The sequence below is a fragment of the Entelurus aequoreus genome, linkage group LG02 (assembly GCF_033978785.1).
Source record: "Entelurus aequoreus isolate RoL-2023_Sb linkage group LG02, RoL_Eaeq_v1.1, whole genome shotgun sequence".
Classification (NCBI taxonomy): domain Eukaryota; kingdom Metazoa; phylum Chordata; class Actinopteri; order Syngnathiformes; family Syngnathidae; genus Entelurus; species Entelurus aequoreus.
The window spans coordinates 29957116-29981641 of NC_084732.1; the positions used below are offsets into that span (position 1 = coordinate 29957116).

The 24526-nt window shown below is 38.0% G+C and overlaps 1 protein-coding gene across 1 annotated transcript; it reads left to right on the plus strand.

The window, feature by feature from the left end:
• Positions 1–3849: 3849 nt before the first annotated feature.
• Positions 3850–17478, plus strand: cry5 (cryptochrome circadian regulator 5). The gene is made up of 11 exons (XM_062024835.1): positions 3850–3999; positions 5170–5392; positions 5471–5665; positions 8020–8138; positions 8208–8362; positions 8617–8757; positions 8903–9070; positions 9143–9283; positions 13055–13206; positions 13280–13500; positions 14199–17478. The coding sequence occupies exons 2-11, from the start codon at positions 5178–5180 to the stop codon at positions 14261–14263; spliced, it is 1572 nt and encodes a 523-aa protein (XP_061880819.1). The 5' UTR covers positions 3850–3999; positions 5170–5177; the 3' UTR covers positions 14264–17478.
• Positions 17479–24526: the final 7048 nt, after the last annotated feature.

The window sequence follows — 24526 nt, forward strand, 5'->3', positions numbered from 1 at the left end:
AGGGGACCACAAAAAATGTCATTATTGGCTTTATTTTAACAAAAAAAATCTTACAGTAAATTAAACATATGTTTCTTATTGCAAGTTTGGCCTTAAATAAAATAGTGAAAATACAAGACAACTTGTCTTTTATTAGTAAGTAAGCAAACAAAGACACCTAATTTAGTCTGCTGACATATGCAGTAACATATTGTGTCTGTAAGGGTTGCCCCTGACAGTTTGGTTGCGTTTGTCTTAGTTTCCTGTCAGTGCTTTTATTTTGTCTTCATTTCCTGCTTGTATCCCTGAGTGCCTTTTCCCCTCAGCTGTGGCTGATTGGCACCAAGCCACACCTGGTGTCAATCAGCCAGATGCTATTTGAACCTGCCTTCCCCTCCAGTCAGGGCTACAATGTGTTGTTGGTGACGAACCCCAAGATGCAGAGATGGCAGGCTTTGTCCAGGAAAACATGATTTAATGTCCAAAAATATAAAGAAAAAACACAAACCAGGAACTAGGAACAGGACACAGGATGCCAGGAAAACAGGAACTGGAAGACAAGGAACAAAAAGACAGCAAGCTATAAACATCTACAATATATAGCTTACCGCTACCGCTTACAGCTACACTGACATCGGCAAGTAGGAATGACAATAATCCAGCCCTGACTGGAGGGGAAGGCAGGTTCAAATAGCATCTGGCTGATTGACACCAGGTGTGGCTTGGTGCCGATCAGCCACAGCTGAGGGGAAAAAGCACTCAGGGATACAAGCAGGAAATGAAGACAAAATAAAAGCACTGACAGGAAACTAAGACAAACGCAACCAAACTGTCAGGGGCAACCCTGACAGTGTCATTTCTCATTCAATTATTTTGTCAAAATTATTAAGGACAAGTGGTAGAAAATGAATTATTCATCTACTTGTTCATTTACTGTTAATACCTGCTTACTTTCTCTTTCAACATGTTCTATCTACACTTCTGTTAAAATGTAATAATCACTTAGTCTTCTGTTGTTTGATACTTAGTTTTGGATTATACCACACATTTAGGTATCAATCCGATACCAAGTAGTTACAGGATCATACATTGGTCAAATTCAAAGTCCTCATGTGTCCAGGGACATATTTCCTGAGTTTATAAACATAATATAAATTAAAAAGAAAACGAAAGCAGATTTTGTAATGTTAAAAAATATCAATGTAATCATATTATCAGGTTGTAGAAACACAGGAGACGGTGTGGCGAAGTTGGGAGAGTGGCCGTGCTGGTAATCTGAGGGTTACTGGTTCAATCCCCACCTTCTACCATCCTAGTCATGTCCGTTGTGTCCTTGAGCAAGACACTTCACCCTTGCTCCTGATGGGTCCTGGTTAGCGCCTTGCATGGCAGCTCCCGCCATCAGTGTGTGAATGTGTGAATGTGTGTGTGTATGGGTGAATGCGGAAATAGTGTCAAAGCGCTTTGAGTTCCTTAAAAAAAAAGGTAGAAAAGCGCTATACAAGTACAACCCATTTACCATTTATTAGTATCGACTATAGATACGCTATTGTACGTGGTATCATTACAGTGGATGTTATGTGTAGATCCACCCATGGCGTTTGTTTATATTGTAGCTTCCCGGAAGAGTTGATGCTGCAGGGAATTCTGAGAATTTGTTCTGTAGTGTTTATGTTGTGTTGCGGTGCAAATATTCTTCCAAAATGTGTTTGTCGTTGTTGTTTAGTGTGGTTTCACTATATGGCACATGTTTATGACAGTTTTGCCGTTGTTCATACTGCCACTTTTAGTGTGACATGTATGGCTGTTGAATAAGTATGCGCTTCATTTGCTCATGTGCAATGTGTCCCAAGTCAAGTTGATTGCAACATTATTTTAAAATCGGGCACATTGACATCTCAATTAGACTTTGTTAAATGGAGACTATATGAATTGCAACTTTTAGTTAAAGTAAAACTGATCAAACTCTCTACAAAATTAACGGCAACAGGATTGAAATTTCAAAATATTATTTTAAAAGATTGAAAGTTGCCATCAATCCCACGTGGGTGCTCGGCATTGTCCCTGGGTGCTCGGCCCCGAAGCACCCACGGGATCGGCGCCTATGAAAAAGCCAACTGGACCCAATATGATTAAGCAGCTTAGAAATCAGGGGTGTCAAACTCACTTTAGATCGGGGGCCACATGGCAAAAAATCTACTCCCAAGTGGGCCGGACTGGTAAAATCATGGCACGATAACTTAAAAGTAAAGACAACTTCATATTGTTTTCTTTGTGTAAAAACAGAACAAGCACATTCTGAAAATGTACAAATCATAATGTTGTTGTTGTTGTTTTTTTACACTTACATGTTTTCGGTTAATAGTATTCTATATTTATTTGTCCTTATTTATACTTTCTGAATAAATTATGTGACAATGTTCGTCAGTCAACTCATTGATGTTACATTTAAATCCATCAAGATAAAAACATAATATCAAAATCAAATTACAAAGTGTTATTTATGTAATTTGCTCATTTTTCTCGACTGGTGCACTAACATCATGTGGTTTATTTATTTTTTTTACATATGTAGCATCATCTACAAAGATACAAAAAATTGCTATTGCGACATCTAGTGGACACATATAGAACAGCAGTTTTTGTTTCCAATTTTCGGCTCGTTTTTATACTTGGCAAACTCATCCTGCGAGCCGGAAAAAACCTTTCCGGGCAGTAAGTTTGACAACCCTGCTATAAGTGCACGTGTCATTGCTAGTGGTGTGTTCACTGACCCCCAAGGTTAGTTCAAAATATATATGTAATATTATTACGAAGATTCGTTGTAGTTGTTGTTTTTAGAACTATTCCCTTTTAGAACTATTCCATTGTAAATTTCTGCTTTAAAATTCTAGAAATGTTCCATGTTCTTTTCTTTTTCTTTTTAAAAAAAATATGTGGGAATGGATCGGGATTAAGTAGTATAAGTATTCTCAGTCAATAGTGTGTCAACTTTATTTATAATAGCTATTCTCATAGAGAGAGCTCACAAAAGGCTTTACAAGGTTAAAATACAAACAGTCCAATATCAGCATGGAGCATGACACAGCAACAGAAACATTGCAAATAGAATATTAAAAGTAATAATACAATAATAAAAATATAGAATAAAAATAATAATGGAATATTACAGGAGTATTACTAGAACGTACGCTTGAATAAATAGTAGTGTTAAAGCGGTAAAAATCCTGCTTTGTATTGTTTTTATTAACTATAAAGGCATTATTATTTTTAGCCAATATGATTATTCAAGTAAGGCATTATTTATCCTGTATTTGTTTATTACTGAAAAATATGTACTCATTTTTTTTATAATTGTATTTTATTGTAAAAGCTATCTAAATATTTGATCAACTTTACTGTAACACATGTTTACATTTTTCTACAACATAAAATATTTTTGAATTTCACCTTATATCTATGTTCCAAATAAACTAAACCATTACTATAATTTTGAAACTAATATGGACATGATTGCAATGATAGATTGTGCAACATGGCAGTGGTGGCTGGGGTGGGTCAAAAGTAATCTCTTTTATCTTTGTTTTTTGTCTTTTGCAATCAATTTCCAACCCATTTTCTTCACAGGTAATTGATTTGAACTTGGACAAAATTCTGCACGAAGAAGGCTAAATTAAACTGTAATCACTTAAAGGCCACACTGTATGTTAATAAAAACAAACGCACATAACATCACTTCTTACGACTTAAACAACATAAACACAAGTGAACACTGTTAACATGAGTTATGGAGGGGCTACCTGTGTATTTACTTGCCCTGTGGGGACCTCTAGTGGCGAACTGGGTCAATTGTGTTGTGGTTTCTTCTGTCTATAGAGGTACCGCCCCCTCGACCTCTGATTGGCTGGTTTAGCTGCAGAGCTTCCTGTTTTGTAACCTATTCAACGTGCATGTTATCAAACACAAACCCAGCAAAAGGCAGCGAAAGAGAAGGGCCGAGAAAGAGCTGGCACAATTAAGGTACTTTTTTAAAAAAAACATATAGTGTGTTTATCGTCACCCTTTTTGTTGTCTTTAGTGCCAATTGAACTATTACATTTGTGCTGAAAACGTGCTTTATTTACATTTGGAAGTGTGTTTACTCATTACGGCACGCAATTGAGGATAACTTTAAAAATGACTGCTTTCTTAAACTATGTAAGTTTTCATTGCAAACGACAGGAAGTCAAATAAGTCTTCATATCCTCTCTGTCTTAACTATCATAAACGAAATGTTTCATTTGCTCAGTAGATTTAATGGTACTGAATACTGTACGTTTTCAATGGACATCTAATTGGGTAAATTTAAGAAAAATAATAATAATAACAAATCCTTAAATAGTTAAATTATGTCTTCTGCAGCTCAATTGAGTAACCATAATATATACTGTCTCAGTGTTGGCGCTAGGATTTTTCAAAATGGGGTCCCAGGGACCCCATCAAGTCGTACAAATGGGGTCCCACTGTACGTTTTTTTGGAACCGTTTTGAAAACAATATCTTACATTCTATATTGTGTTTTGGAAATAAGGTTGCGATAAATGTTACTTAATTAATTAAAAAGGAATAAAATATATACTGCCTATACCAGGGGTCGGGAACCTTTTTGGCTGAGAGAGCCATGAAAGACAAGCTAATTTAAAATGTATTTCTGTGAAAGCCATGTAATATTTTTTAACACTGAATACAACTAAATGCGTGCATTTTTAAATAAGACCAACATTTTTAGAGTATTATTCTTTTCAATAACATTGTTATTCTAAAGCTAACCAATAATAAATAAAATACTTCTTACCATTAATGCGACTTCTTGAACAGGTGCGGTAGAAAACGGATTGATGGATTAAAATGCATGTGAATGTTTTATATTTTGAACATTTTATTTTAACACTTTGATTACCAGCGGAATTATTCATTACTTATCGTGTTAAGCAATGTCAGCTAAGATTTATCTGAGAGCCAGATGCAGTCATCAAACGAGCCACATCTGGCTCGAGAGCCATAGGTTCCCTACTCCTGGCCTATACAGACTCTATAAATGTAGTGTACAACTTACAATATGGTAAAGTACAACCACAATCATAAACATGTTGAATTTAGCATTAGAAAATGAAGTTGTCCCCACTCGTCCCTTTTGTAATTTTTTGGACAGTTGCAGACATGACACATAGATGCATCCACTGGTTCCGTAAGGGACTGCGGTTACATGACAACCCAGCGCTGGTGGCCGCTTTAAAGGAATGCAAGGAACTCTACCCCGTCTTCATCCTCGATCCCCATCTCCTCGACAAGACACGAGTGGGGCTCAACCGCTGGAGGTTCCTGGTGGGAGCGCTCACGGACTTGGACCAAAGCCTGCAAAAACTAAACTCCAGGTATGATACTAAGATATGGTAACAGTATATCTATAATGCTACAGTATGGTCACTGCTGTGTTTTATCTTCTTTTGTAGACTGTTTGTCGTGAGAGGCAAGCCAGAAGATGTTTTCCCTCAATTGTTCACCAAGTGGAAGATAACCAAGCTGACGTATGAGTTTGACACAGAGCCTTACAGTGTGTCCCGTGACAAGAAAGTGAGCGCTCTGGCTAAAGAACACAACGTGGAAGTCGTCTATAAAGTGTCTCACACCCTTTATGACATAGACAGGTACTGTTTTTATTGTTTTGACCTTGATTTAACTACAAATTATTAGTGATTAACATCCCTTTATATTACAAGTTTTAACTGTATTTTACTATACATACGTAGTGATCTTATTATTATCTTGCGCGTGTCCTGTGTGACTCGCGGTCCATACCTTACCAGGGGTAAAACAGCAGCATCCCAGCTGAAGTTAATTTATGGATAGCGAGCAAAAATGTATATTAAAAAGCTAGATTAGCTTTAAGCCCTGGCAGGTTGCTTTTTCAACAAGGTCAAAGTTGTTTCCATCTACTGTCACAAGTTGAGGTAATTAGCTTTTTTTAGCTCGCTGTTGCAGCGAGCACTCCCCTTCAATAAAAGCAGAAAACTAGACTGGCATATTCATCCTAATGGTAAATATTCCTTCCTGACTAAGGCAACACACAGTAGTCTATACACTACTGCCATCTTACGTCTTGGAATTTTAACTGCATACAAAGTCTGTTATATAGTACTTACAAATGAGACTCAGTAGTGTAAGAAAACAACATAGTTGTTTATAAAGTGTCTCACACCCTTTATGACATAGACAGGTACTGTTTTTATTTTTTTGACCTTGATTTAACTACAAATTATTAAGGATTAACATCCCTTTCTATTACAGGTTTTAACTGTACCAATGCCAATAGTTATACTTTATTTGAATGTAAAATATGCTCATGTCATTAAGGTAAAAACAGTTGAACAACAAATTGCACACTATTGCAATTGCCTCTCTTCCCTAAATTAAATTGGACCCTAGTTAATGTAAGTAATTGTATTCATATGTCCTACTATACAGTACACTGCTTTACTCTTTCAAAAAAGGGAAACCGATTTGCCTGTAAAACAAGACGCTATAAAGAATACAAACAGTTAGGGATGAGTACCGAATTTGGAATTCCGTCGATACTACTAGGTCATGATTGACTTAAAATCAAATGGTGCCATATTTCCATACCTTTGTTGCAAATGAAGTCATCTCCAGTTAGAGACTCAAACACTTGGTAGCACTTAGAGCGGACTCAGTTGGACTGCCTCAAGGTAATGTTGCAATTTCCCATGTCAACAAAGCAAGTATGCCTGATAGAAAATAGTCAAACGTACAGTCAGGCTCCACTTTTCAAACTGCTTGATGCTAATTTACATTGGCTGTGTTCCGGGATGGGTACCGAATCCAGTACTTTTTTGGTACTGACCTGATCCCGCCGGTCCTATTCACGTCAAATTCAATGGTACCATGTTTCGGTAGTTGACAATCACTCCAGCCGCACTGAGAGCGGTGTCTTGCAACTGTAATTGCAACTTAATGTCATATTTGCAAATGAGCCTCAAAAATGTGATGATGAAACAAAATATAACAACTGGACAGAAGTTACAATAATCTCATTTTCAAATGTTGCAATAAAATTGGATTTTATAACTAAAACAATTAATACTTATTAACATAAACGAAAGTACCAAAAATTGGTACCGTTGAGTAACGGTTTCGATTCACAGATAACGGAAACTGGTGCCGTCCATCCATCCATTTTCTACCGCTTATTCCCTTCGGGGTTGCGGGGGGCGTTGGAGCCTATCTCAGCTACAATCGGGCGGAAGGCGGGGTACACCCTGGACAAGTCGCCACCTCATCGCAGGGCAAACTGGTGCCGTATCGGTTCAAATGTGAATGGTACCCATCCCTCGCCGTTATAGGCATGCTACTGATTAGCATTAGTGATTTTACATGGCAATTTCAACACATCCAAATTTGGTAATGGAAATTACAACTAAGATGCATGTTATATTTAAACATTAGGTATGTAATAAATACAATACTTATAGTACAAACACATCGCAAGGTGCAACAAAAGACTCAATTCAAGGAAATGGCAAAGATTACTTCTTAACTAGGCAACACACCATAGCCTATAGACTACTGCCATTTAAAGACTTGGAATTGTAACTATGCAAAATCTACTATATTAAACAACTGGACTGCACAGGTGTCAATGTTAAATTTAAAAAAAAAAAGATTAAACAAATTAACATTTGTTTACACACGCATTACATTACATTACATTACGCACAAAAATACTTAAAATTGTTACTGGTATCGATTCCCACGTACTGGGAATTGGTAGTGTATTGGTTCAAATATGGAAAAGGTAACCATCCCTACACGTAGTGGATACATCCATCAAATGTAAATGTATATTTTAAAATCAGTTTACAGTGTATCTAGAAAAAAACAGATGCCTAAAAGATATAGAATGTTAAAATATTTTATTTTCATTCTTATCGAAAGTATTTACATAGAGATCCATCAATATATCTTTACTATTATGTTTCCTCAGGATAATTGAGGAGAACAATGGGAAAGCTCCCCTCACATACAACCGCATGCAGACTGTTGTGAAGACCCTCGGGCCCCCAAAGAGGCCAATCCCTGCTCCCAGCATGGAGGATGTGAAAGGTATGTGTCTTGAACCAAATGCAGCCAGGTACATTACACAGACTTTATGTTTATCCTTTTGTTAAAAAGGCCTGGAGACCCTTCAATCAGAAGACGGCGTGAATCACTACAGTATACCCACGCTGGACGAGCTGGGCCATGACACTTCAGAGCTTGGAGAAGAGCCGTTCCCTGGAGGAGAACAAGAAGCCTTGAGGCGATTGGAGGAAAAGATGAAAAACACAGTAAATCACTTTCTTAATATTTGTTTTGCATTGTGAACTATTTTACCATGTTAACAGGAAGAACAGGTGTACCTTATAAAGTGTCCAGTGAGTTTATGTGTTTCAAATTTGTCAAGAGAATATATCAATCAATCAATCAATATATATTGCCCTATAGCCCTTAATCACAAGTGTAAGTATAAGAACATCAATTAATAAAAAAGACACAGTAATACTGTGGATATATAACATATATGTATCTTTGTCATCTATAGGGTTGGGTGTGTGGCTTTGAGAAACCTCAGACCTCGCCCAACTCCCTGAGCCCGAGCACCACAGTCCTCAGCCCCTATGTCACCTTCGGGTGCCTGTCTGCACGCACCTTCTGGTGGAGGCTGACCGAGGTCTATAAGGGGGTGAGTATTGTGATGGTAGTCCTGTAGACGCTGAACTTTTTAAGGGTTAGAATGTCACTGAGTTCACTGAGAAGTGCTGTCAGTAATGGGTCACTATATAGCTTTTTGTACTCAGTATTGTGTAATTGGTCTTGTTTGTTGTTAGAAAAAGCATTCAGCCCCGCCAGTGTCCCTGCACGGTCAGCTACTTTGGAGAGAGTTCTTCTACACAGCCAGCGTGGGTATCCCCAATTTTAACAAGATGGAGGGCAACCCTGTGTGTACTCAGGTGGACTGGGATGCAAATGACGACTCCCTTGCTGCTTGGAGAGAGGTAGTACCTTGTCATCATCACCTTGTTTATAAAAAAACAAAAACCAGTGAATTTATTCTGTATTTCGGCAAGGCTCGTACTGGTTTCCCTTTCATCGACGCCATAATGACTCAGCTGAGACGAGAAGGATGGATCCATCACCTGGCGAGACATGCTGTGGCCTGCTTCCTCACCAGAGGAGACCTGTGGATCAGCTGGGAGGAAGGACAGAAGGTAAACAGGCATACATACATAAACTTGTGCAGCATTACATCATACAGTACAACATCAATAAATGTATACTTTCAACCTGGGCCAAAAAATATGTATCTGCCCAATCATATCAAATTTGAGCACAATTTCTCATGTTTATACAGCATCAGAAGTTTTGTCAGGATTTGATCCAAAATGATGAGCTCATGAGAAATTGCTATTTTTATTAATGCGGAAAAATAGAAAAAGGTTAAAACAATTTAAAATCTGTTAAATGTATTTATAATTATTTATTAATTGTATGTAGTATATGTAATATACAACCAAGTTTTATTAGGATCTAGATCAGATTTTAGTGTAACGCCACACTTTACATGTATTAAATTAGGGCTGTTAAAGTTAACACAAAATAATAAGTAGGGATGTAACGATATGAAAATTTCATTTAATCACGATCACGGTATCAGTGTTGTTGAATGTGCTCAAAAAGTACCTATACACACACTGAAATCTTTAGATCTTTTAAAATAACTAAAATAAATAGACCCACTGTTAGAAAGCCTATTTTTTTGCATGTTTTGTGTTTCTAATGATTCATTAATAAAAGTCTTCAGGCGGGCATTGTGGCATCCGACTCTGTCCAGCGGGTCTTACGCACTGTAAACACACCTCCGTGTCATATTTCTTAGCATTGATCGCTCCATTGAGAGATCACAGCTTGTAGGTTCAATATGCACAATTGAATATCTTATTTGCTTAGACAGCAATTTGTATACAAAAGTTTAGATTAGGGTATGTGGTTTCTCAATTGGAAAAGAAGTTAATGTCTCTTGTGTTCATATCAGCATTTAAGCTAGTAAGCTAGCACTAGTCTGTTTGTGAGTTTATTAAAGTGCGGCTGTTAATCACGGTTTATTTAATCATTTTGATGTAGAATGGTAAGACTAATCATCGAAAATTTTACAGCAGTTATCATTAATACCATTTATCGTTACATCCCTGATAACGAGTTAAAGAAAATTTCCTTTAAAGAGGAACTGCACTTTTTAGGGAATTTTGCCTATCGTTCATAATCCTTATGAGAGACAAGAAGACAAAACATTACATAAAAATGGTCTCGTTCTTAGTGGCGAGTAATGCAGCTCATAGGAGAAATCATTTCCTTCGGTATTAGCCGTAAAAGTTAGCTATGGGAAGACATAAACTAGCTTCTACGTCAGCACGAAAAGCATTTGAGTTTGTAATGCACAACACAATGCGATGCGACACCAATCTGTACTGACTGAAAAACATGACCAATCGTATCGCAGTATCTGTACAGTATTAGCCCACATTTCATGTTTTGTTTGTACACAGCTAGCTTGACAGCGTATGCACTGTAGTGTACGGTGATGTGCTGCATGTATCATGATCAATAGTATAGTGACTTTCGCGATGGACCGTTGTCTGTTTGGTCAAGCTGGCTGGGGACGCTTTCAGTTGATTTGGGAACTCCAATAATTTGGCATAGCTTGGCTAAAAAGTTCCAGATTTTCAGCGGGACCAAGAAAAAAGATAAGGCTGTGAATCCTCACTTGGCCAAAAATATTTGTCTTTGTTGTCCGTTACCAAGTCTGCCATGGTGACAACACACTTGTGTTTGTTTGCAGAAGTAGGAACACACTGTAGATGTCAGACGTCGGAAGTGCGCTACTATGGAAACAGAAATAAATGCGCCAGAGAAGGAAGTCCTGCTATTGATGGGAAAAAAAGACGTGTGTTCTTGTCCCTCATAACGACAAGCAAAATAAAATAAAAAGTGCAGTTACCCTTAAGGACACAATTATTTTTGACGTCCAATTATCTTGCGCGTGTCCTGTGTGACTCGTGTTTCATACCGTGCCAGAGGAAAAGCAGCAGCATTCCAGTTGAAGTTAATTTATGTATAGCGAGCAAAAACGTATTTTAAAAGGCAAGTTTAGCTTTAAAGCCCTGGCAGGTTGCTTTTTCAACAAGGTCAAAGTTGTTTCCATCTACTGTCACAAGTTGAGGTAATTAGCTTTTTTTAGTTTGCTGATGCAGCGAGCACTCCCCTTCAACAAAAGCAAAAAACTAGACTGGCATATTCATCCTAATGGTAAAGAGTCCTTCCTGACTAAGGCAACACACAGTAGTCTATACACTACTGCCATCTTACGTCTTGGAATTTTAACTGCTTACAAAGTCTGTTATATAGTACTTGCAAATGAGACTCAGTAGTGTAAGAAAACAAGATATAAAAACTAGCCAGCACAGTTATCATAATCTGTCACTGTTAAATGTTAAATGATATATACAGTTGAGGTCAAAGGTTTGGACACACCTTCTCATTCAATGCGTTTTGTTTATATTCATGACTATTTACATTGTAGATTGTCACTGAAGGCATCAAAACTATGAATGAACACATGCAGAGTTATTTTCATCCATTTTCTACCGCTTATTCCCTTCCGGTTCGCGGGGGGCGCTGGTGCCTATCTCAGCTACAATCGGGCGGAAGGTGGGGTACACCCTGGACAAGTCGCCACTAAAAACTTTACCTTACTAGCCTATATAAATCAACCATTTATAAATACACATTAGTAGGCTAAATGAACCTCTTTAACATAAGTCGCCACCTCATCGCAGGGCCAACACAGATAGACCGACAACATTCACACTCACATTCACACACTAGGGACCATTTTAGTGTTGCCAATCAACCTATCCCCAGGTGCATGTCTTTGGAGGTGGGAGGAAGCCGGAGTACCCGGAGGGAACCCTCGCAGTCACGGGAAGAACATGCAAACTCCACACAGAAAGATCCCGAGCCCGGGATTGAACCCAAGACTACTCAGGACCTTCGTATTGTGAGGCAGATGCACTAACCCCTCTGCCACCTACTCAGGACCTTCGTATTGTGAGGCAGATGCACTAACCCCTCTGCCACCGTGCTGCAAAAAACGTTGAAATAACTGAAAACATGTTTTATATTCTAGTTTGTTCAAAATAGCCACTCTTTACTCTGATTACTGCTTTGCACACTCTTGGCATTCTCTTGATGAGATTTAAGCACACCTGTGAAGTGAAAAACATTTGAGGTGACTACCTCTTTAAGCTCATCGAGAGAATACCAAGAGTGTTTTGAAGAAACTAGAATATAAAACATGTTTTCAGTTATTTCACCTTTTTTTGTTAAGTACATAACTCCACATGTGTTCATTCATAGTTTTGATGCCTTCAGTGACAATCTACAATGTAAATAGTCATGAAAATAAAGAAAACGCATTGAATGAGAAGCTGTGTGCAAACTTTTAGCATGTACTGTATATTTTTTAATTATTAAACAAAACATGAATCAAGACATGAACACACACAAAAGTACCGAAAATTGACACTGTTGAGTACCGGTAACGATTCCCAGGTAGCGATAATTGGCACAGTATCAGTTCAAAGGTATCCATCCCAATGTGACACATGTTTGTTTGAGTGAGAAATTGTGTGCGTGTGTGTGTGTGTGTGTTTTTGAGTACATTTTGTGTTGTGCTGTTAAAACAACCATAATGTTTGATAAATAATGTTGCATAAATTCAGTCCATCTCCACAAAGTAATTGCCCAGTACCATGTTGATAGTATTAAAAACTTTAAAATGATCTGTTTAAGGTTAATTTACTAAAGCTAAACAACTTCTAGATAATTACGAGTCCACTACAGAAAATTGAGCGATTAATTACAATTAATTATTGTAATAGTTTGACAGCCCTAATTCTAACATCCTATGGACAACTTTTAAGGTGTTTGAGGAGCTCCTGTTAGACGGCGACTGGGCTCTTAATGCTGGGAACTGGCAGTGGCTGTCAGCGAGCACCTTCTTCCACCAGTTCTTCAGGGTCTACTCTCCTGTGGCATTTGGCAAGAAGACTGACAAAAATGGGGACTACATCAAGTATGACTGCAAAATGATCTCGCTCGGCGTGGCAGTTGTTTTATTTTTTTCACCTTTGCAACAATCTTCCCAGGAAGTACCTTCCCATTCTGAAGAAGTTTCCCGCTCAGTATGTCTACGAGCCTTGGAAAGCGCCACACAGTGTGCAGCAAGCGGCGGGGTGCATCGTGGGTAAAGACTATCCACGTCCTATTGTGGAGCATGAAGTGAACAGCAAGAAGAACATCCAGAGGATGAAGCTCGCTTATGCCAAGAGGTCTGGCAAGTCCGATGAATCACCCAACAAGAAACAAGGTACTCAAACATACAGTCCCTGGACACAACATTAGGTACTCCTGCACATTCAAATGAGAGATGTTTTATTTTCCTGACTCAACAAAACCGCTAATGTCGAACATCGTAGAAATTGGAATTTGACTGACATCTTCACTGTAAATTATTTTGTAATTGGAATCACCGTATTTTTTTCTTTGTGTTTTGTGGTTTCTTTTGCTACACTTATTCTAAAAGGAGGGTCAGTCTCAACAAGAAATTGAGACGAAAAGAAGGAAGTTATGTAAACATCAAAGCAGTAATACTCCAACGTCGTGTCCTCCAATTAAGGTAGTCTTTAGCTGTTTTTAAATTTTATAGTGCCTAACTTCTTTTTGCACTTAATATAATTTAAAATGTTACAAAACGAGACATGTCATATCTATAACCTTTTTTTTTCTCGTGTGTCACTGCTCTGTGTGAAACCCATTAACAGAATCAGGAAAAGAAGCCGAAATTTCAGTTTTTTAATCTTTTGAATGCTAAAGTTAAGGCTGTTTTTGGTTTTGTGTTTTCCGTAAACCTATTTTTTACACTTGTAGGACAGTTAGGATGTTTCACTGCTTTATGTTATCTCCATGTCCCAATAGATTGGGCAGGTGTACCTAATGAAACGGTCAGTATATCTATGTATGTAAGTATCTTTTTAAAAATATTTCCCTCTCGCTTTTCATTTGCAGGTGCAAAGCGTAAGGCACCCTCTGTGGTTGACATGTTAAAGAAGAAAGGGAAGAAATTATGCTAATAGAGTATTATGGTTATATTAGGTTTTACCCTACAGAATTAATGTTAGTTTCTTATTAATATGTCCATTCTGGCTCTGTGGGGTCTACCTTCATTCTTCATTGGTTACCATTTCATATCTTAAGGGCTGTTTTTTTGGTTGTATATTTATATGTTTTTACTTTTTTTAAGGGAATTTTTTTATTGCTATAAGGCTTTACTGTATTTTCCCCATACTGTAATGTTTAAATCTACCCCACTAGAGTGCTTACAAAGGTTTGTACTTATGGATTTGATCTGTTTATAAATACAGTAGTACCTTAACTTACAAGCTTAATTGGTTCTGTGACAGAGCTCTTAACTCAAAACACTTGTATCTCAAATCAATGTCTCCCAATTAAATTAATTGGTGCTTGGTCCCGCCAAACGACACAATTTTGACATGTAAAATGCCTTTTAACAAGAAAAATAAACTTTTACATACAACAATTTTGCACAAAGGCAATACAATAGAATGGACTACGAACAACTGTTGTAGTTTTATGAAGTCATGTAAAAAATAATGTACAGAATTTATCTTGGAGAGTGGACCTCTACGGTAACTTATTCAAGCTGCTTCTTCATCAAACACACCATCAGCAACTTTTTCATATTTTCATGGATGAATCTCCGCGGTTTCGACATTATTTTAACATCCTTGGCTGGCGTTAGACTCATTCTGCTTCAGTATGTTTCACCAAGTTGGCGACACGCTCGGTCATATTTTGGATGATTTATTCTTTAATTCAATTAATATCATCCGCTTCTTCTTCTCAGCACCCACTTTCTTTCTTCCCATGGTCTCATGTCCATCTCTAGCTATAAGTTAAGGCTATCGAGGAAGACCAGTTCTTTTCGGCGGCTCTCACGGGGTGACATTTTCTACGCCAAGTAGCGGCGGAGGTGCTTGTAACTTAAATTTGTGCTTGTAATTTAAAGCATAACAGTTAGATGAGGCACAGTTCTTATCTCTAAACACTCTTAAATTGAGGTACCTCAGTAATTGATGATCAAAACTGCACCTAAAACCTAACAGGTACTAATGAACATCACTAGGGGGCACTGTTACTTTACTAACCTAACCAAAATCTCTTGGCAGTGCTAATTTTTTCAATGACTACCCTTTTTCGGAATCCTATGAAATAAAATGTGCATGTATATGTAAAAAATACATTTATTTAGTTGATTCTAATGTATAAAACAAGAAAATCTGGATCATTGCACTGTGTGTGTACGTGAGTAAGTGTCAGCTGTCCTGCTAAGTCGAGTCTTCTCCTGTTGCTGCTTCCTTGGAGCTGACACTAGTATGAATATCCAGAAGATGATGTCACAACTTTGACTGTGGGCCAGATGGGCGCACAAAGCTAAGCTTGGTTTCCACAGAGATCAGGTCAAACACCCAAACAGAGTGCTGTGCAACTGCAAGTGTATTTTAAGAAGAGAACCTTTATGGTAAACTCTCGCAATGCTCAAATCCCGGTTAAGTACAATCGGACGTTTTTTTCAATGAAGCATTGAATGGTCTTCCTTTGTTGTTCCATTCATTAGTAATCGTCTATAGCCCTCTTTGGTCTCCCTATTTATCTGTGTGGACACTTGACAATTGAAAACATTCGGGAGTGTGATGCTGAAACAGCCCAGTAGGATCAGAACAGCATGTCCTCAAGCAGCTGGTGTTCCATAGCAGATATTGGAGTTGCTGATCATTATAATCATCCTTCACCAAGGAACTTATCAAGTCAGTTTTGACCCTTGAAATCAATCATCATTAAAACAAAAGAAAAAAAAAAAGATTGAACAGGGCAAATACCTCCACCAAGTTTGGAGAAAATGAAAGGTTCCCTTTACTTGACATGACATCTTGCTTTGACCTTTGACCTTTTAACTCTCCACACAGTATGGTGCTGATATAAATGAGGATATTGAGCATTATACTTTCGTGTAGTGCAAAAGTAGAAGATTTGACCTTTGCACACATCCCAAACAACAACGGCAGCCCTTTAAAACGTGTTCTTGTCTATCAGCCCTCAATAAATCTGCCCCAGTAAGCCACAACAGGATTTGTAGCATGGTTATACATAGTACATCATGAGGCAACAGCAGTGCAATATAGAAAATACATCACTATAATCTAAGTTGGATGAAAATCACGTGTCTTCAAATTTTGTGTGCATGTCTTTTCATTACAAGGAAAAAAATAGTTTTTTAATAATAATAAAACAAAAACATTTGGAAACATTTTTTCTAACTTTTTTACATGTATTTTGTCTATCATTTTAAAGTTTTTGAAAAAAAGAAAACCATATATCGCCAAATTTACTAATTGGTATTTATTTATTTTTCGGCCCACATTTCTGTGTTTTTCAAACATTTTATTATTTAAAAAAACAGCATTTGGTAGAGCAAGTTGCGCTTGTGTTGAGTGAGTTCTTTGTGTTAGTCCGGAAAAAAAAAAAACAGTTTCCACCAAATTTTGCTGTATTACTTTTTTTTCTTCTTTCTTTGTCTTTAAAACATTTTTTAATTAAAAAGAGAATAATACATTTGGAAATACTCAGGTTTCAGTAGACCAAATGGGTGTTACGTTGCTGCATGGTAGGTAGTTGTCAACCCAAGATGCAGAGACATATGATCTGACGTGCAGGTATAACTATATTTAATATTTAATATACAAGAATACTAGGAAGTGCACAGGAGGCAGGGAAAGCTAAGCATGAAAAAGCATTCGCAGACAAACAGTAAAACAATGTTCCAGCCCCAACAGAATGGCGAGGCTGGCATATAAGGCCCTTTGATTAGTGATCAGTGACAAGTGACTGTCCTGATTACCAATCAGAGGCAGGTGTGCTTAAAATGCGCTCCTTGCAACGAGTGAAACCAAAAGAGGAAATAAACACTGTACAGGAATAAAAAAACATAAACAAGTACAATCCTAAATTGGGGTGGTTTTGGGTGAGTGTTTCTTTGTATTAGTCCAAACATTATAACATAAAAAAAAGAAATCAAATTGAATAAATAAAAAAACATCTACAATATCTCCAAATTCAAAAAATCGCAACAACAAAATGATGTATGATATCTCCAAACATCTTACAAATTAAAACATCAGAGTCTAATGAAAACCACATATCTCCAAAAAAATATTATTTTGATTATATGCATATATCCTACATTTGTGAGGGCAGGGTTCATCCTTAAAACATTTTTTTTATGTTATTAAAAAATGTAAACAACATTTGCATTTCTGAGTCTCATTTGCAAATATGACAATAAGTTGCAATTACAGTTTCAAGTCCAATACGTTCGCTGGCAGTAGTGTATCGTCTATGGTGTGTTGGCTAGTCAGTTCAGTATTTGCTGAATCTAGCCCTTTGTTGTGCCCTAAAAGCATTAATATTGTAAGTATTGTATTTATGACACACCAGTGGTTTGTTTATAATGTGCATCTTAGTTGTAGTTTTCATTAACAAATTTGGAGGTGTTAAAGGCCTACTGAAACCCACTACTACCGACCACGCAGTGTGATAGTTTATATATCAATGATGAAATCTTAACATTGCAACACATGCCAATACAGCCGGGTTAACTTATAAAGTGCAATTTTAAATTTCCTGCTAAACTTCCAGTTGAAAACGTCTATATATGATGACGTATGCGCGTGACGTCACTAGTTAAACGGAAGTATTGGTACCCCATTGAATCCAATACAAAAAAGCTCTGTTTTCATCTCAAAATTCCACAGTATTCTGGACATCTGTGTTGGTGAATCTTTTGCAATTTGTTTAATGAACAATGAAGACTGCAAAGAAGAAAGTTGTAGGTGGGATCGGTGTATTAGCGGCTGGCTGTAGCAACACAACCAGGAGGACTTTGACTTGGATAGCAGACGCGCTAGCCGACGCTCCCAACAGGTATAAAAGAAAGGGCATCTCTATCCTCCTTCAAAACCGCAATAAAAGTTCACCTCCAGGCAGCTACAACCCTAAACTAACACCTTCCCCGGATTGCTAATAATCAAATATAAACAATCAAATGCAGATACTTTTTCTTATGCCTTCTGATCTCTCTCTCTCTCTATGTCCACTACTTTCTGTCCATATACTACACCCCCCCCCCCCTCCACACCACTGATTGTAAATAATTCAATGTGATATCTTGTGTGATGACTGTATTATGATGATAGTATATATGATAGTATATATCTGTATCATGAATCAATTTAAGTGGACCCCAACTTAAACAAGTTGAAAAACTTATTCGGGTGTTACCATTTAGTGGTCAATTGTACGGAATATGTACCTCACTGTGCAACCTACTAATAAAAGTCTCAATCAATCAATCAATCAATCAAAGCCGCCGACCGCACGGATGATTGGGTGAAGTCCTTCGTCCTTCCGTCGATCGCTGGAATGCAGGTGAGCACGGGTGTTGATGAGCAGATGAGGGTTGGCTGGCGTAGGTGGAGCGCTAATGTGTTTATCATAGCTCTGTGGGGTCCCGTTGCTAAGTTAGCTTCAACGGCGTCATTAGCAACAGCATTGTTAAGCTTCGCCAAGCTGGGAATTATTAACCGTGTATTTACATGTCCATGGTTTAATAGTATTGTTGATTTTCTGTCTATCCTTCCAATCAGGGGTTTATTTATTTTGTTTCTATCTGCATTTGAGCCCGATGCTATCACGTTAGCTCAGTAGCTAAAGAGCTTCGCCGATGTATTGTCGTGGAGATAAAAGTCACTGTGAATGTCCATTTCGCGTTCTCGGCTCTCATTTTCAAGAGGATATAGTATCCGAGGTGGTTTAAAATACAAATCCGTGATCCACAATAGAATAAGGAGAAAGTGTGGAATCCAATGAACCCTTGTACCTAAGTTACGGTCAGAGCGAAAAAAGATACGTCCTGCACTGCACTGTAGTCCTTCACTCTCACTTTCCTCATCCACAAATCTTTCATCCTCGCTCAAATTAATGGGGTAATCGTCGCTTTCTCAGTCCGAATCTCTCTCGCTAAATTGTAAACAATGGGGAAATGTGAGGAGTCCTTCCTCCGGTGACGTCACGCTACTTCCGGTACAGGCAAGGCTTTTTTTAATCAGCGACCAAAAGTTGCGACCTTTATCGTCGTTGTTCTCTACTAAATCCTTTCAGCAAAAATATGGCAATATCGCGAAATGATCAAGTATGACACATAGAATGGATCTGCTATTTAAATTAAAAAAAATAATTTCAGTAGGCCTTTAAAATCACCATGTAAAATCGCAAATGCTAATCAGTGGCATGTTTCTGGAAAAGTGAAGCCTTACTTAACTTGCGTTGGAGTGTTTTTTGAGTCAATTTCTTTCTTGGCATTGGGAAAAAAGGTAGTTTGGCTGAGTTCACTCTCACTGCTGCGGGAGTAATCGATGAATGCTGAAGTCCAAGGAGCCGGCTGAGTCAGTAACCGGGTATGATGTCATGCGCAACCCAGGTACCGTAACATGGCACCGTTGGATTTACACGTGAATCGGTGGCCAGTGGGACCGGCAGGAATTGGTCATTACTTATCCCTAATTTTCAGTGGACCAAGTTGTTGTGTTGGGGAAGTCAATATTTTTCTGTGTCTTTGTGGGGGTTAAAGAGGTTGCATCTAAAGCTCATAGCACTTAGTATATCTCAATCAGATGTCAAACTACTCAGAGACATTAGGGCAGTGTTTTTCAACCACTGTGCCGCGGCACACTAGTGTACCGTGAGATACAGTCTGGTGTGCCGTGGGAGATTATGTAATTCCACCTAATTGGAAAGGGACAAGCGGTAGAAAATGGATGGATGGGTTAAAAAAAATGTTTTGCAAGCCAGTAATTATAATCTGCAAATAATGTGCCGTTGCTGAGTGTCTGTGCTGTCTAAAGCTCGGCAGAGTCACCGTGTAATACTCTTTCGTATCAGTAGGTGGCAGCAGGTAGCTAATTGCTTTGTAGATGTCGGGAACATGGTTTGTTGTCGTGATCCCAATATGCAGGCGACAGCGGGAGGCAGCGTGCAGTTAAAAAGGCATCTAATGCTTAAACCAAAAATAACAAAAGGCGAGTGCCGCTAAGAAAAGGCATTGAAGCTTAGGGATGGCTATGCAAAATGAATCTAAAACTAAACTGGCTGCAAAGTAAACAAAAACAGATTGCTGGATGACAGCAAAGACTTACAGCGCGTGGAGCAGAGGGCGTCCACAAGGTCCATCCGTACATGACATGGCAATCAACAATGTCCCCACAAAGAAGGATAAAAACAACTTAATAGTCTTGATTGCTAAAAAAAAAACAGGTGTGGGGAATAGCGCTCAAAGAAAAACATGAAACTGCTACAGGAAAATACCAACAAAAGAGGAAAAGCCACCAAAAGACCAGAACTAAAACACTACACAAAGGAAAACACCAAAAACCTCAAAATAAGTCACGGCGTGATGTGACAGGTCATGACAGTACACCTACTTTGAGACATGAGCTATATTGATGCATGCTTGGTTATGGTTTGAATTAATATCCATCAATTGCGAGAACAACTTTTTACTGTCAATATCGGCTACTGAGTTTAATTTTTTTAACATTTTCTGCTGGTGGTGTGCCTCTGGATTTTTTCAATGAATAAAATGTGCCTTGGCTCAAAAAAGGTTGAAAAACACTGCATTCGGAGACACACGTTCATGGTGTCAGGGTGTTTTGCTAAGATAGGCTAGGCTGACCATACGTCCTCTTTTCCCCGGACATGTCCTCTTTTGCGGGGGTGTCCGGGCGGCGTTTCTTAAATGGCTCAAATGTCCGGCATTTTGAATTAGGGTTGCGTGTATTTTCAATGTACGTTCAGGGTTAAGTTAAGAAGGGGTTAAAAAACAACAACTTCAAGGTGCGCGCACGTAGCAGCATTCGTGAGGGAGGGGCAGAGACACAGAGTGAGAGAGCTAGTGAGTGGAGACACTGGAGAGAGACACAAGAACAAGAAATGCCTAAACGTAAATGCAACTTCACGGATGATTTGCGGGAAAAGTATTTGAGTTTTCGTCCTGGCCGTGACACATGGAAAGCAGAATGCACTGTGTGCAAAGCAGGAACGTATGTATCTGTGGCAAATAAAGGGGCCAACGATCTACAAGCCCATAGACACTACAAAGCACAAAACAGCTGTGCAGGGCGAGAGCTCGTCTGCTATTTTTTGTTTAAATTTAATTAACTTCTTTTGAGGCATTATTTATGTTTACATTATATACAAGAGGTTATTTTGAATATTTCTACCTCTGCACTTTTTTTTCCAAAACTGTGAATGTTACAGAATATAAGTGTGACTTATTTTGTTATACTGTCAAGCAGTGTTGGCGTTAACGCACTTTTTGTGTCTTTTTAATGCATTGAAATCAGAAAGGACGCAGATTATTAATTTTTTACATTTTTTTTTTACCATTTGTGGCCCACAGCTAATGTTTTAAAGGCCCACGGCACATTCTAAAAATACTATTAAAATTAACAAAAACATAACAAAAGTGAAATAAAAAAGCTTAAAGGTGAAATGTAATTTAGAAAAAGTTGCAATGTTGACTAATAAAACAAAGCTGTTTTTTTTCTTTCAAACGGTCATTGTTATGTTATTATGAATTATTGACCTATCAAAGGTTACTTCACATCAAATATTCCACTTTGAGAAATATTTTTGGTGGAAGATTTTGCATATTTTGTGCCATAAAAGACATAGTTTTGTTTGACAAAAAAGGGAGGAAAACAAACAAACAAAAAAACAACATAAAAAACCACTAAAACATTTTGAAATGAGGAATAGATCTGAAGTTGATGTAGACTCCAGAGATTTAAGCGTTAAATATAAATTGTATGTATGCCCTGGCACACCATTATCATCATTTCATGACCCAAGCAAAACACTTTTTACACTTTTATACTGAAATAAATACACCTACAACTTATTAAATAAAAACATAGAAAAAACTACCAGCAGTGGTAAAGTTTAGATCCATGAAGGAAAGAAGAAGGTGAATGAATGTTTATAACTGAATACATTTACATATGTATACACATTTGTTTTGTTTTGTATTATCTTTTTTAATGAATTAAGTAGCGTTTATGACAACCTTTTTCCAAAACACAATATAGAATGTGAGATATAACAGGATAATGCATACATTTGTCATTTGTTTTCAAAACGCTTACAAAAAAGTGGGACCCAAAAAATTTACTGTGGTACCCCATTTTTATGACTTGATGGGGTCCCTGGGACCCCATTTTGAAAATTCCTAGCGCCAACACTGCTGTCAACAGAGGAGAAAAAATGCTTTATTTAAAAAAATATATTATTTATAAAGCAAGTTCGAGTATCATTGGTAAATGTTCACCTAGTCCCGGCCTTGGCGTGCTGCCCGCCTTGGCACGCATATATGTGTCCTCTTTTTGGGATTTCAGAATATGGTCAGCCTAAAATAGGCTGTGATACAGAAAAACATCCTCAATTCATTTAACTATATTTTTGGGGTATTCGATATATAAGTATTGGTTCTGCATCAGGTTACTGTGTTATCATATGCAAGAATATGTATATTGACTTCTTGACGCTATCGGACAACCTCTTTAATGTTTCCACCAGGGTCTCTTGATCCATCTGCGCCCTGTCTAAAATATCCCAACCAACATGAGGTAACTGCACTCCCAAAAAAGTAACAAGATAGTTGTGTGTGTGTGTGTGTGTGTATGTGTGTGTGTGTGTGTGTGTGTGTGTGTGTGTGTGTGTGTGTGTGTGTGTGTGTGTGTGTGTGTGTGTGTGTGTGTGTGTGTGTGTGTGTGTGTGTGTGTGTGTGTGTGTGTGTGTGTGTGTGTGTGTGTGTGTGTGTGTGTGTGTGTGTGTGTGTCACACATTATTGTAATGTTGCCAGGATGTGGACTCGTTAGCACTGCCCCTGTGTGGTGACTCTTTGTTGTGTCAATCACTACATTTCCCAAGTGCAGAAAATGAAACTAACCGTAATGAGTTATAACTACAGCGAGTTGCACGATAAACACTTATTAGTATCCAACGTATAAATGATAGTTCTAATTGGAATATGAAATTTGAACAGCAGAGTATAATTCACACTGGTATGCATGATGTGATCGTGGTAAGATGAGAGCTGTTTTGATGGCTATCTAACAACTTCCTTTAGCAGTCACACACACACACTGCTTTGTGTGTGTCAAGATAAGAAGCATACACACCGGCCACTCATTAGTTAGTTATGCCCATAAAAGGTTGTTCTATTTCTACAGCTTTTCCTTGGGGATCCAAAGTTATTGTCAGTGGACAATGAAGCTATGTTGGTGGACCTGCATGTCTTCATTCTCAAACATACAGTTGTTTGATATTTCATGAAGAGAAGCTTTTTTCTTTTATTATGACTCTGCATTGCATTCTATAACCAGAATTTAACAATGTTAATAATGTTTTTAAACCCCGAGTCTATTGCATTGTCTTATTACAGCATAGTGTATGTTTCTATACATAATCTTGAATTGTTTTTACCTAATATGACAATTTGTGATTGGTACCTCATACGCACTCTGATAACATTTTCAGAAAAAAAAGTGTCTCGGTTTTCAGTTTTCATTCCTTTAAATAGACTCAGTCTATGCGTTTTTTTTATTGATTGCGGCTGCAACATAATCCACCATACAGCCAAAGTTGTATCATACAGTTATAGTCTAATCAAAGTTAACCAGAGCCTGAAAGTATGTGTTTCCAAAGTGTCACTGAACGGATCACAGCGTTATGGTAAAAGTCTAGCCCAGGGGTCCCCAAACTTTTTGACTCGGGTGGCGCATTGGGTTAAAAAAAATTTGGCCGGGGGCCGGGCTGTATATATATATATATATATATATATACCGTATATTACCAAATAAACGCCCTTGGGCAAATAACCGCCCATGTCCTAATAGCCGCCCGGGGTCTGACCCCATTTTGTGAATTAGCCGCCTCTTCCTAATAACCGCCTATGTCCAAATAGCCGCCCATGGGCTGTTATTTGCATAATTTAGATTAAAATCATATTGATTTCATTAAGCCCAATTTATAAGCTAAAAGGAAAAGCAAAGGTGCAGTAATTCTGGTAATTACGGTAACAGCAGACGCGTGGAGTCCAGAGAGTTACATGACAATCAAAGGCTTAACGAAATCTGTGCTTACGTTACGTGGGGATTCTGGGTAATCAACATATTGCAATGGGTCACCGCATACAGCGTAAC